We start from the raw sequence: 13,578 nt of genomic DNA on the forward strand, positions 1-13,578 counted from the left end.
TAAATCTGTATAATATAAAATGTTGAACACAGACAATAAAAAAGTATACCAGCTCTCCATATTTGTTCTTAGTCTGCAATATTCAATATTCAGTCACTCTATTATTGCAATGAATTTACACACAAGCCTACTCACACCAAACATGAATAGATGCTTGAAATACTAGAAATGATTTGATAGTATGAAGCACTAGCTATGTCAGCCAGGGTAAATTTTCTTGACTTAATGAGAGAGAGAGAGAGGTTTGAATCCCAGAGTATCAGAAATAGCTACTGGCTGTGATACGGATTTTGAATGTCATCTTCCATCAGAAATCCCCACTGATAATACTAAGTGAAATAAGTCAAGCCGAGAAAGACAAGTATCATATGGTTTCACTCATTTATGGAACATAAGAAGTAGGAAGATTTGTAGGAGAAGAAAGGGAAGAAGAAAGCGGGGGGTAAAGAGAAGGGGGAATGAACCATGAGAGACTATGGACTCTAGGAAACAAACTGAGGGCTTTAGAGGGGAGGGGGGTGGGGGATCGGGATAGGCTGGTGATGGATATTAAGAAGGGCACGTATTGCATGGTGCACTGGGTGTTACACGCAAGTAATGAATCATGGAACTTTACATCAAAAACTAGGGATGTACTGTATGTTGACTAACATAACAAAAATTATTAAAAAAAAAAAAAAAGAAATCCCCACTGAACACTAAAGCAAGAAACAAAGTCATCAGACTCATAAGTAAATGATACTGAAGGGATGACATTCTTCATTCCACTTCTCTTTATAAATTAACTCCTGCTTCCTTAGATTACAGTTGCCGCAGACTGACATGTGACCAAATTTATTAGATGACTAGTCTCAAAAGAGGCCTTAGACAAACATTAGCCATCTGAGACTGCTCTTCCAGGAGACACAACTAGGACAATTGTATAGCTTTGTTTCTATTCAAAGGCACATCACCTCTATTTATTCCCATTATGGTCAGAAATACAGAACATCGAACACTCTCATGTCTGGATGACGCTGCATCAAAATATTTAGGAGACAAGGTCTCTACACTCCCGGGGGCCTGTGTCCGGTATCACTCCTTTATATTCAGAGGTCGGAGATTGAACAGGACTCAATCTTTGAGGCAAAAAGAAGTAACAAGTTTCTAAACCTTAACATTTTACAAATACCTGCAGATCATTTTAAAGATTTTATTTATTTGAGAAAGAGCAAAGCAAGAACAGGGGCAGAGTAAAAGGGAGAAGCAGACTCCCCACTGAGCACAGAGCCCAATGTGGGTCTCAATCCCATGACCCTGGGATCATGACCTGAGCATAAAGGAGACATTTAACTGACTGAGCACCCCAGACCCCACTTACAGATTGTTAATAAATAATGAGGCCCCTCCAGTAGGGTGAAAGGATGAACCTACAGGACATAAAGGTATTGTGTTTGTGTTGAATCAAGACAGCTGTCAGTCCATTTGGCATATTATCTCTGTCAATTTAAGCTTTCTTTTTCCAAAGGCAGTATGAATTTGTCAGAGTCCATTCATGTGCACATTACTGAGGGTTAAGGTTTCTAATAGGACAAATCTGGACAGGACCTCAGCAAGAACATCGCTTTTGTAACCTCCTCACGGCATCTTTGATTTCCTTGTTCCTCAGACTGTAAATCAACGGATTCAACATGGGAATAACCACAGTGTAGAACACTGATGCAAATCTGTCAAAGCTGGAGGAACCACCAGAGCTGGAACTCAAATAAACAGAGATACTTGAGGTATAGAAGAGGGAGACCGCTAGCACATGAGAAGCACAGGTGTTGAAAGCCTTGGACCTGCCTTTAGCTGAAGTGATCTTCATGATGGACATGACAATATAGCCATAGGATATCATGATAATGAGGGCATTTATTATCCCAAAAAACACTGTTAATACACCAAGCAACAGTTGTACAAAGAAAGTGTCAGTGCAGGACAGATTTAACAGTTGGGGAATGTCACAGAAGAAGTGCTTGATGACATTAGGCCCACAAAAGTGGAGCTGAAACACGGTACACAATGGAGATATAGAAGCAGAGAATCCAGCCAAATAGGATCCCAGCACCATCCGAATACAGAGGGTGGGTGACATGATTGCTGAATAGAGAAGTGGATTACAAATGGCAGTATATCGGTCATAAGCCATGGCTGTCATGAGACAAGACTCACTCAATCCCATGGTTGAAAAGACAAGGAACTGAACAGCACAACCCACAAAGGTGATAGTCTGCTGCTCTTGGAAAAAGGTGGAGAGCATCTTGGGAGCTATCGAGGTCACATAGCAGATATCTATGAAGGCCAGATTACTGAGGAAGAAGTACATGGGTGTGTGGAGGTGAGAGTCCATCCTTATTAAGATGATGAGGCACAGGTTCCAAGTCAGAGTCACAATGTAGATCAGCAGGAATACAACAAAGAGCACTGCTAGGATTCTGGGAAAATCAGAGAATCCCAAAAGGATGAAATAAGTGACCTCTGTAATATTTCCTCCCCCAATCATTGGCTTGCTGCTTCTGAAATCAGAAAAGAGAGTAGAGAATGCGCCGCTGAATCAGGTGAAATGACAGCATTAAAATTCTCGTATGTGTCATTTTTTCCTCCAATGAGTACAGGGAAAGAAGCAATCCTTCACTGTCCTAATGAAAACACCCAGCTTTTCATCTGAAATTGTCAAGACGTGTGTTGTTAAAAGTGCTTCAAACTAAAGATGTCCTATCTGTTGCCTAATTAAATTGAAATTAAAAAAGAAAAAAAGTGCTTCGGATTCTCAATTATTTCATGACGTCGTATGAAAATTAAAGAGTTATTTTTGAATTTGACTGAGAACTAAAATAACAGAAATGCTGTGATTATTACAGACATCATTAATTAAAAGTTTTTTTAAAACCTCTGATAATTCATATATAACCACTGCTTTACAAAAAAATACGTGAAATCACTCTAGATTAAAAATGAGATAGCTTTTCAGTCCCAGATGGTCATCTAGATAATGTTTTAAAATTTCCTCCTTATCCTAAAGAAAAGTTATTTACCGAATTTGTAATAATTTCACAATCTCTTATATGAATGCAGTTAATATATCATTTTCTAAGTGGTCTGGAAAACTATATCATAACTGATGACTCTGATAATATTTTCTTGAGGCACAGTATATGCGCCCAGTAAAGTTGTGGAACAAGTCTTCTTAGTGAAGTCTTCGTACTAAGTATGCCAAAGGGAAGGTAGTAGAGCTCACCATTGACCCCAACCGTTTTTCAATTTTAGGGTATTTTACTACTTGACAAACAGCATGGTACTGTGCTTAAAGTTCAGACTTTGGACTTTTGTCTGATTCCCTCTCGCTTTATGAACTTGTTCCAGTAGCTTACACACTAAGATTGATTTACACAAAATAACGTGAGAACATTAAGAGCCCCCGAACTCTCAGATTACTAGGATAGTTACATGAAAATTCATGGGGATGCTCAGCACACAATCCTGTACACAGTAATTGTTCAATAGCTGTTGGCTGTTACCATGATGGATTGCTTACTGATAACCATGAATGACAGCTGTACCCATGGTTAGCAGCGTCAACAGTGCTGTAGTTCTATGGGTTAATTTGAGGGATTTCCTGAGGCACCACTGACCTTGTAGACAGTGAGGAATCATTACCTCTGGGCAGATGTAGATTCAGACCTCATGTAGAAGCAAATCAAACCACCTGGGGCCACGAAGATACAAAGCACAGAAACAATTTTCTATTTAGTCTGCTTGAGTTTGGGTACACTTGGTCAACTGACAACCAGCAACAAACTATGATGGACCTTGATGCGAGGAAAAGTAAATAACTTCAATTACCAGGTACCACATAGTATATTTCATATGTTTTATTGATACAGTCATCATGTTAGAGCTCACTAACAGATTCGTAATGGATTGCAACTATGGCCTATGCTCCATAACCAACTGTACTTCCTTGACATGAAAGAGTAAATCAGTGAGAACAGCTAAGAAATTTTTGAAAAAATATGAATAATTAAAAAGACATGAACTTTCAAGTATTAAAAAGTATTATAAACACTGACAATTCCCTATTTTTTTATAATAATATTTTTTTATTTTATTATTTTAGTAACCATACAGTCAGTACATCCCTGGTTTTTGATGTAAAGTTCCATGATTCATTAGTTGCCTATAACACCCAGTGCACCATGCAATACCTGCCCTCCTTACTACCCATCACCAGCCTATCCCATTCCCCCACCCCCTCCCCTCTGAAGACTTCAGTTTGTTTCTCAGAGTCCATAGTCTCTCATGCTTCATTCCCCCTTCTGATTACCCCCCTTTCTTTACCCCTTTCTTCTCTTACCGATCTTCCTACTTCTTATGTTCCTTAGATGAGTGAAACCATATGATAATTGTCTTTCTCTGCTTGACTTATTAATAATTAAAAAGACATGAACTTTCAAGTATTAAAAGTATTATAAACACTGACAATTCACTATCTTATAAAAACAGACACGTGTCAAAAGACCTTACAGACATTTTAGAAAAATTTAAATATCGGTAAGAATTTAAATATGATAAAATTAGTATTTTAAATTGATACACAAAGGATAAATTCTTGTTATGCATGTATGTAATCTTGGTATGTGGAAAAAATGTCTGAAATATAACACCAAAACAGTAACTAGAAGAGAAAAATGTAACAATTTTAAACTTGGTTATGAGAGAAAAACCCACTTAAGTAAATACTTCTGAAATACAATTGATAAGGGAAAAAGAGTCACAAAGCATAAAAAGAGAATGTAGCAATGCCCTCAATATAAAAGGCACTGATCAGATGATGAGGCACTCATATTTAGTACTGATGAGGGTACAAAATGGTTCTACCTTTCTGAAGGAAAATTTTTTTTGCGTTATATAATATCTCTGTCTCTCTTTCTCTCTCACACACACATAGAAACACAGGAAACAATTAAAAATGCCAAAAGTAATGACTGATATGATTTTGATTTCCTTCTTTAAGCCTCTCTGTATTTGATCAATTTTCGACAACTGCTCTATATATAGGAAGAAAACTTATTAAGATATATAAATCCTTAAAAGTAAGCACAGAGTAAGACAGAAAGGGAGAGGGGAAGGGGAACTGAAGGGCAGACAGCATTACTGAGAGAATAGACTTTCAGAATTTCCTGGCTTTGACCTACTGGTAGGGTCATCCTTAGCAAGTTATTAACCTCTCTGTGCCTCAGTTGCCTCATCTATAAACGGCACTAAGAGTACTTATCACCTCAGAGGGTTGCTGCAAGGATTGGTTGACATAAAGGGCTTAAAACAGTAAGGGCTCAATAAATGTTAGCAATTATCATCCCCATTATCGTTCCTCTCTGTGAAAGAAAAAGGAAACTAATACTGAAGGAGATTTTAGATCAATTATTTTCTAAGGTCTCTAAGCCTAGAGTCAAGAATATCGTTAGTCAATGACTGTACTTATTTCTATCTCGGATTACTCCATTACCTCCCAGTCAGCTGGACTGTAAACTCCTCATGTCCCTTTTTATGTGCCACCACCACCAGGTACTCTGAGCTCACGAGGCTCTACACAGTACGTGCTCTACTGGAGATGCCTCACTATTTAACGATAAGCACCTTGTATACTAATATTTGTGTTACTGAATAACTACATATTGAGCAATGGTTCTTTCACCCCTTTTGGATGCAAAACTAAAATTATCTTAAATCATTTCCGTCATGGTTTTATGACATTGGAAGTCTTTCTGTTATCTCCTAAAGTGTTGCCAATATGATTTCTCCACAATTTTATCCAAGATGAGTTGGAGTCAATGAAAATATTTTGAAAATATAAACTCTCACGCACAACATCACCCAATGCACTGACATAGTTGATGAGTTCAGTGAAAAGAAGTCAATCTTCTGATCAATCACTTGCAGTAAGGCTCTTCACTTTCTTACTACATTCTGGTGTCAAAGGCAGCCAGAGGTAAAGGTATTTTATGTGGCTTATCATTCCAAAAAAGATAATGAATTCTGGATTGTTTGATGAAATTAATCTTGTTAAACTTTGATAAGGTATAGAAAAAGGGGGGAAATTTACTTTTTGGTTAAGTTTTTGCATGTGTCCACCGTTTCCCAAGAAAATTTAAAGAAAAGGTGACTGATGCAAATATTAATTGGAGATTTTACTATGTGCATCTACCTAATCAAAACCTTTCCAATTCTGACTAAGGAGGACATGGTCAATTCATAAGGTTGTGCAGAGTACAAAATCAGGTAAGGAAAGCCAAGATGTTGCAATGAAGAAAAACAATGTAAGTAAAAAAAAAAAGCTTAAAGAGACAGACCAACAATGCCTTGAAGTGAGGCATCTCTGATATCTGTGTTACCCACACCCGTGCCTCCAGACCTGCAGGGACTCCAAAGATGACCACAGAGACCCTTTTGAAAAGGCCAATGGAATTGTACATGAGTACTTGTTATATCATTATTTAGTGACCTGCTTGCGTTTTGTTACTCAAAAATTATCAAAGCTATATAATAACATGATAATCCAATTAATTAATATTATTATAACAGACGCCTTAAACAAAAGAAAATTCAAAGAGTCCTTAGGATGAAGTTGGAAAATCTAGACAAGAATATGGGATCTTGGGAAATTCCTCTGAAAGTCAGTAAATTGCTGGTTTTAATTCAGCGCTCAATTATTGACTTCTAAAATTTGTTAGCTTTAATAAACATCGCCTCATTAGATTTTTTTTTCGCCTCAATGGATTTTAAATAATCCCATTACCTGCCATTTTACACGTAAAAAAAAAAAAACCACCAAGAGGTAACAGAGCTGAAGGTCACAGCCTTAAGAAATTGCAGAACTGGAACCCAACATTCATCCCTCATAGCAGAATCATCCCTGAAATTTTAGATAAGACATTAATCTTTTCAATGAGGGTCCGAGAAGTTAGGTAAGGAGACAGAGAACCCAAGAAAGAGCCCACAGTGGAGGGTGTGGGAGTGAGGAAGAGGTGAAGAATGCCAGAGACTGAGGACCATAAACCTTGCTCCACACAGGTCCTAATGGAAGTATCAAATGGCTATTAAGATAGCACAGAATCCACTGTTCTTACCAAGTCTTGCCCTCTCACCTTGACCCAGATTCCCAAGAAGAGAAACCTTTACCAAAGGCTGAAACTGCTTATTTCTTTTCCAAAGGAATTTTCCAGGTGGGTTCTATTGCTCTCCAAGATGGGAGCCTTTGGCAATGAAATAGGCTGTCCACTCAGATTAAGAGAGATACCCACAACTGGAGATCATCTTAACTGTGCTATTGTTAAGGGCAGTGATAATAGGAGAAAAGACAATTAGAGGGAGAAAACCCTCTGGGTACTTGTTCTCTGGAGTCATGGTTGTCATGGAGTTTTTGTCCCTGCTAAATTCATGTCCCATTTTGCCATGTCCCTTCTGGCTCCATTCCCCACTTCCCCCATAGTCCAATCATGTCCATATGATTATAGCTTTTCTGTTAGAATCTGAAGAGTAATTAGACCTGGAAAGAACGTAGGAACATTCCAGTCCAATACCTTCAATTACCAGGTGAGGAACCTAAAGCCGGAGGAGCTAAAAGGTTTGCTCAAGATGACACTGGTAACATACTAGCTGGTAAAATACCTCAGTTGAAATAAATTAGATATCTGAACATTTCCCTGTACACAAAGCACTTTTATTTTAGATATATACATCCGTACATTTTCTCAAATATCTGACCAGATCCAAACATCACAGCAGCCTGTGAGGCAGACATGGAATTATTTCCTATGCGTAAGCAAGGAAATTGAGGCAGTAAGGAAATCAGTAAAACTAATTCATGACAGAGCCATGACTTATCATGGTTACAACCTGGGGCATTGGTATCAACCAATCTGGGTAGAATTCTGACCCTTCCACTTGATGACTGTGTGACCATGAGCAAATTCACCTCTCCCAGCCTCAGGATCATCACCTGAGGAGGACCATAAAAGGGGGCTGAGAGTAGTAGCTACTTCATAGAGTAGGTCTTCATAGAGAGAAGCAAATTGGATAATACTTATAAAGCACTTACCGGGAATGCATTACAAGCCTGCCTTCTATTAATACTCATTGTAATTTCTATGTTTTGATTTGGAGTTATTTCCAAAGTTATGCTGCATTACTAATTCCTCACTAAAAATATCTACTTAACATCATTACCACAAATATTTTTTTTTATCATTGAAGCATATCTTTAATATTTTTCTCACTTCCATATGTTTTTCAAATCTTTACTTCAGAAATTCTTGATTGCATCTTGACTCTCTCAAACAAAAACTCAAATTTTATTACCTTTTCTGCTTACTCTCCATACCCCTGGTCTTTTTTTTGAGGTTTTCTGTTTTAATTCCAGTATAGTTAACATATAGTGTTATATTAATTACAGGCATACAATATAGTGATTCAACAGTTCTATACAATACTCAGTGCTCATCGTGCATTTTTTCCTTCTTTCTTTCAAGGGTTTTTTTTTGTTTGTTTCTAGTTTTTTGAAAATGAAAGTCATCTACCCTACCAGTGACTAGGGATAAAGAGATGTTTTAGATAAGGTCCCATTCTTGACATGATCTACTTCAACTATTCTCACTTCTAGGGAGAAAGGCGTGGGTGTGCAATGAATTATTTAGCTCTTGCTGATAGGTTAGTACTTACATATTCCCTTTGATAAGATCTGTAATAACTTAATCCTTAAACTAAGCAGGTTCTTAAGATAGTTCAAAGGTATAACACCAAAAGTATTAGAATGTGGGCACCATGGCCACAAAATAGACGTCATGTATTGGTCACAAAGAACCATGTATGTTCCACAAATCACACTTTGTGATATTCAAATGAGTTGTTGCTACAGTGGGAAGACTGTGGCCGACGTCTATGTGCCCAAAGGTTCTATCTGTAGTATCTGCAATATAGTTTCTCACCTGCCATCTTCATAAGGTAACAGAAAAATAAATCCAATCTAAATGATGTAACTATGTGAAGTATAATGTTCTGCATAAATAATAATGTAATATATATGAAATTAGTGCATAACATCTTGAATGGAAAAAAATCGTTCTAAATTTTTCTTGAAAATCTCTTAGTTGGACTCTGTGTCTTCACGGAAGTCCAAGTCTCCTAGCTCTTCTGCTCCTGATCAACTTAAAGTCCTGGAATCCCTAGGAAGCTCAGATCAGGGACTCACTTCCTGCACCCTAAACACACCCTGACAGCCATCATATCTTGTGAAGCTAACTATCTGAGGTCTTACACATTCTCTGGAAACATACCAAGCACCATGATCCAGGCCTGCCTATGCCAAGAAACTAATGACATTACATAACTTTTAGGTGTACAGTATAAGCAACATCTATATACAGTACAACGTTATCACCAGCAGAAGTCTAGTCACCAGGCATCACCATTAAATTGACCCCCTTCACAATTTTTTTCTTTTTCTTTTTAAAGAATGTTTTTTATTTTTATTTATTTGTTTTTAATGTGTTTTTATTACATTATGTTAGTCACCCCACAGTACATCCCTGGTTTCTGATGCAAGGTTCGATGATTCATTAGTTGCGTATAAAACCCAGTGCACCATGCAATATGTGCCCTCCTTACTGCCCATCACCAGTCTATCCCATTCCCCCACGCCCCTCCCCTCTGAAGCCCTCAGTTTGTTCCCCTTCACCATTTTAACACTCCCCACTCTCCTTACTCTCTGGTAACCATCAGTTGTTCTCTGTACCTGTGAGTTTGTTTTTGTTTTATTACGTTTTTTTATCTTGTGTCTTTAGATGAAATATATATGAGGGAAATCATATATTTGTGTCTCTCCATCTGTCTTATTTCACATAGCATAATATCTTCAAGGTCCATCCATATTGTCACAAATGGCAAACTTTCATTCTTCTTTATGGCCGGTAGTATTCCATTTTTCATATATTTTTTTATTAAAGATTTTATTTATTTATTTGAGACAGAGAGATTGCTCATGAGCAGGGAAGGGCAGAGGGAGAAGGAGAGAGAGAATCCCAAGCAGGCTCCACACTGAGCATGGAGCCCAATGCAGTGCTTGATCCCACGACCCTGAGATCATGACTTGAGACAAAATCAAGAGTCAGACACCCAACCAACTGAGCCACCCACGTGCCCTCACATCCTTTCTACCCACTCATCCACTGATGGACACTAAGGTTGTTCCCCGAAGTCGGCTATGGTAAAGAATGCTGCGATTAACATAAGAGTGCATATATCTTTCTGAATTCGTGTTTCTGATTTCTTTGGATAAATATCCAGAAGTAGAATAGCTGGATTATATGGTAGATCTACTCTTAGTTTTCTGAGGAACCTCCATACTGTTTTCCAAAGTGGATGAACAAACTTACATTCCCACTAACACTGCACAAGGGTTCCCTTTTCTCCACATCCTCTCCAACGCTTGTTATTTCTTTCTTTTTTTTTTTTAAAGATTTTATTTATTTATTTGACAGAGATAGAGACAGCCAGCGAGAGAGGGAACACAAGCAGGGGGAGTGGGAGAGGAAGAAGCAGGCTCATAGCAGAGGAGCCTGATGTGGGGCTCGATCCCATAACGCCGGGATCACGTCCTGAGCCGAAGGCAGACGCTTAACTGCTGTGCCACCCAGGCGCCCCTAACGCTTGTTATTTCTTGTCTTGTTGGTACTAGCCATTCTGACTGGTGTAAGTGCTATCTCATTGTGCTTTTGATTTGCATTTCCCTGATGAACAGGGATGTTGAGCATCTTTTCCTATGTCTGTTGGCCATAGGTCTTCTTTGGAATTATGTCTGTTCAGGTCTTCTGCCCAGTTTTTAAATTGGATTGTTTGGCTTTTTTGCTGTTGTGTGTATCAGTTCTTTATATATTTTGGATATTAACCTCTTGTCAGATATATCATTTGCAAATACTTTCTGCCATTCAGTGAGTTGCCTTTTCATTTCAATGATGGTTTCCTTCACTGTTTTTCCTTCACAAGCTTTTTCTTTGATGTAGTCTCATTTGTTTGTTTTTGCTTTTGTTTCCCTTGCCTTTGGCATCAGATCCACAAACACATCAGCTAACTCTGATGTCAAGGAGCTTGCTGCCTATGTTTCCTTTTAGGAAATTTACGGTTTCAGGTCTTACATTCAAGTCTCTAATCCATTTTTAAAAATTTTTATTATGTTATGTTAGTCACCATACAGTACATCATTAGTTTTTGATTAGTGTTCCATGATTCATTGTTTGCATATAACACCCATTGCTCCATGCAATATTATGTCCCCCTTAATTCCCATTTTGACTTACTTTTTGTGTATGGTATTAGATAATGGTCTAGTTTCATTTTTTTCCATGAGGTTGTCCAGTTTTACCAGCACCATTTATTGAAGAGCCTGCTTAATTTTTCTATTGTATGCTTTTGGCTCCTTTGTTGTAAACTAATTATCCATTACTGTGTGAATGTTCTCCTGGGCTCTCAATTCCATCGATATGTGTATCTGTTTTTGTGCCAATATCATACTCTTTTGATTGCTATAGCTTGTTAGTGTCATTTAAGTCAGGGAGTATAATGCCTCCAGCTCTGTTCTTCCATCTCAAGGTTGCTTTGGGCTATTCACATTATCTTGTGGTTCCATATAAGTTTTAAAATTGTTAATTCAGGTTCTGTGAAGAATGCTATTGGAATTTTGATAGGAATTGTATTTAATCTGTAGGTTGCTTTGGAAAGTATAGACATTTTAACAAATCTAATTCTTCCAATCCATGAGCATTATGTATCTTTCCATTTATTTGTGTTCTTCAATTTCTTTTATCATTGTGTTTACTGGACTTTCACTTCTTTAGTAAATTCATTCCTAAATATTTTATAATATTTGATACAATTGTAAATGAGAATTCTTTCTTAATTTCTCCTCCTGCTAGCTCATTATTAGTGTATAGCAATTACACAGGCTTTTATTTTATTGATTGATTGATTGATTTTTGTCCTGTAACTTTATTAAATTTGATATTAGTTCTAACAGTTTTTAGACTGTAGAATACATGATTCTACAAAGACCAAAAATTTTACATCATCTTTTCCTACTTGAATGCATTTTATTTTTCTTCTCTAATCACGCTGACTAGTACTTCCAGTGCTACGTATAATAAAAGTGGTGAGAGGAGGCATGCTTTTCCTGTTCCTGATTTTAGAAGGAAAGCATTCAGCTGTCTACCATTGAGCATAATGTTATTAGTGAGTTGTTTTATATGGCCGTATTATGTGGAGATGGTCTACGCCAAATTTGTTGACAGTTGTTTATCATGTCTGGATGTTGAATTTTGTCAAATGCTTTTTCTGCATCTATTGGAATGAACATATGTTTACCCTTCATTTTGTTAATGTGTTATATCACACAGATTGGTTTGTTGATGTTGATCCATCCTTGCATAATTGAAATAAATCCCCCTTGATTAGGGTATATGATAATTTTTTAAATAAAGATTTTATTTATGTATTTGTCAGAGAGAGAGCGCATGCACAAGCAAGTGTGCAGCAGGCAGAGGAGGAAGCAGACTCTCCCCTGAACAAAGAGCTCTATGTGAGACTCGATCCCAGGACCCTGAGACCATGACCTGAGCCAAAGGCAGATGCTTAACCAACTGAGCCTTACAAGTGTCACGGTATATGATCCAGTTAATGTATTCTTGAATTCACTGTACATTATTTTCTTGAAGATTTTTGCATCTATGTTCATCAGGCACAATGGGCTGTATTTTACTACTCATTTGGTGTCCTTGTCTGTTTCGGTATTAGGGTAATGCGCCCCACGTAAAATGAGTTTAAAAGTATTCCTTCCTTTTCTACCTTTTGGAAAAGTCTGAGAATAATTGGAATTAATTCCTTTTAAATATTTGGTAACATTCACCAGAGAAGCCCTCTGGTTCTCAACTTCTGTTTTGGGAGGTTTTCGATTACTGATTCAATCACCTTACTAGTAATTGGTCTATTCATATCTTCTATTTCTTCATGGTTCAGTCTTGGTAGTCTGTACGTTTACAGGAATTTGTCCAATTCTTCTAGATTGTCCAAGTTTTTGCTTCTAATTATTCATAGTCTCTTAAAATCTGTTGTATTTCTGTGGTATCCAACATCTTTTCTTTCATTTCTAATTTTATTTACCTCATTCTTCTCTTTTTTCTTGGTGAGTCTAAGGAAATGTCTGTCTTCTTAGGTTTATTCCTAGGTATCTTATGGCTTTTGGCCCAATTGTAAATGGCATCGATTCCTTGATTTCTCTTTCTTCTATCTCATTGTTGGTGTATAGAAATGCAACTGCTTTCTGTGCATTGATTTTATATCCTGCCATGTTGCTGAGTTCCTGCTTCAGTTCTAGAATTTTGGAGTCTTTCAGGTTTTCCACACGGAGCATCATGTCATCTTTCAAGAGTGAGAGTTTGCCTTGTTCCTTGCCAGTTTGAATGCCTCTTATTTCTTTTTGTTCTCCGAATGCTGAGGTCAGGACTTCTAGTA

At 37.4% G+C, this 13,578-nt stretch overlaps 1 protein-coding gene across 1 annotated transcript; it reads right to left on the minus strand.

The window, feature by feature from the left end:
- Window positions 1-695: 695 nt before the first annotated feature.
- On the minus strand, window positions 696-2,786 carry LOC123000391 (olfactory receptor 5AN1-like). The gene has a single exon (XM_044379783.3). The coding sequence runs from the start codon at window positions 2,522-2,524 to the stop codon at window positions 1,589-1,591; it is 936 nt and encodes a 311-aa protein (XP_044235718.2). The 5' UTR covers window positions 2,525-2,786; the 3' UTR covers window positions 696-1,588.
- Between the last annotated feature and the right edge of the window lie 10,792 nt (window positions 2,787-13,578).

This window comes from Ursus arctos, unplaced genomic scaffold (genome assembly GCF_023065955.2).
Source record: "Ursus arctos isolate Adak ecotype North America unplaced genomic scaffold, UrsArc2.0 scaffold_23, whole genome shotgun sequence".
In the NCBI taxonomy this organism is placed as follows: domain Eukaryota; kingdom Metazoa; phylum Chordata; class Mammalia; order Carnivora; family Ursidae; genus Ursus; species Ursus arctos.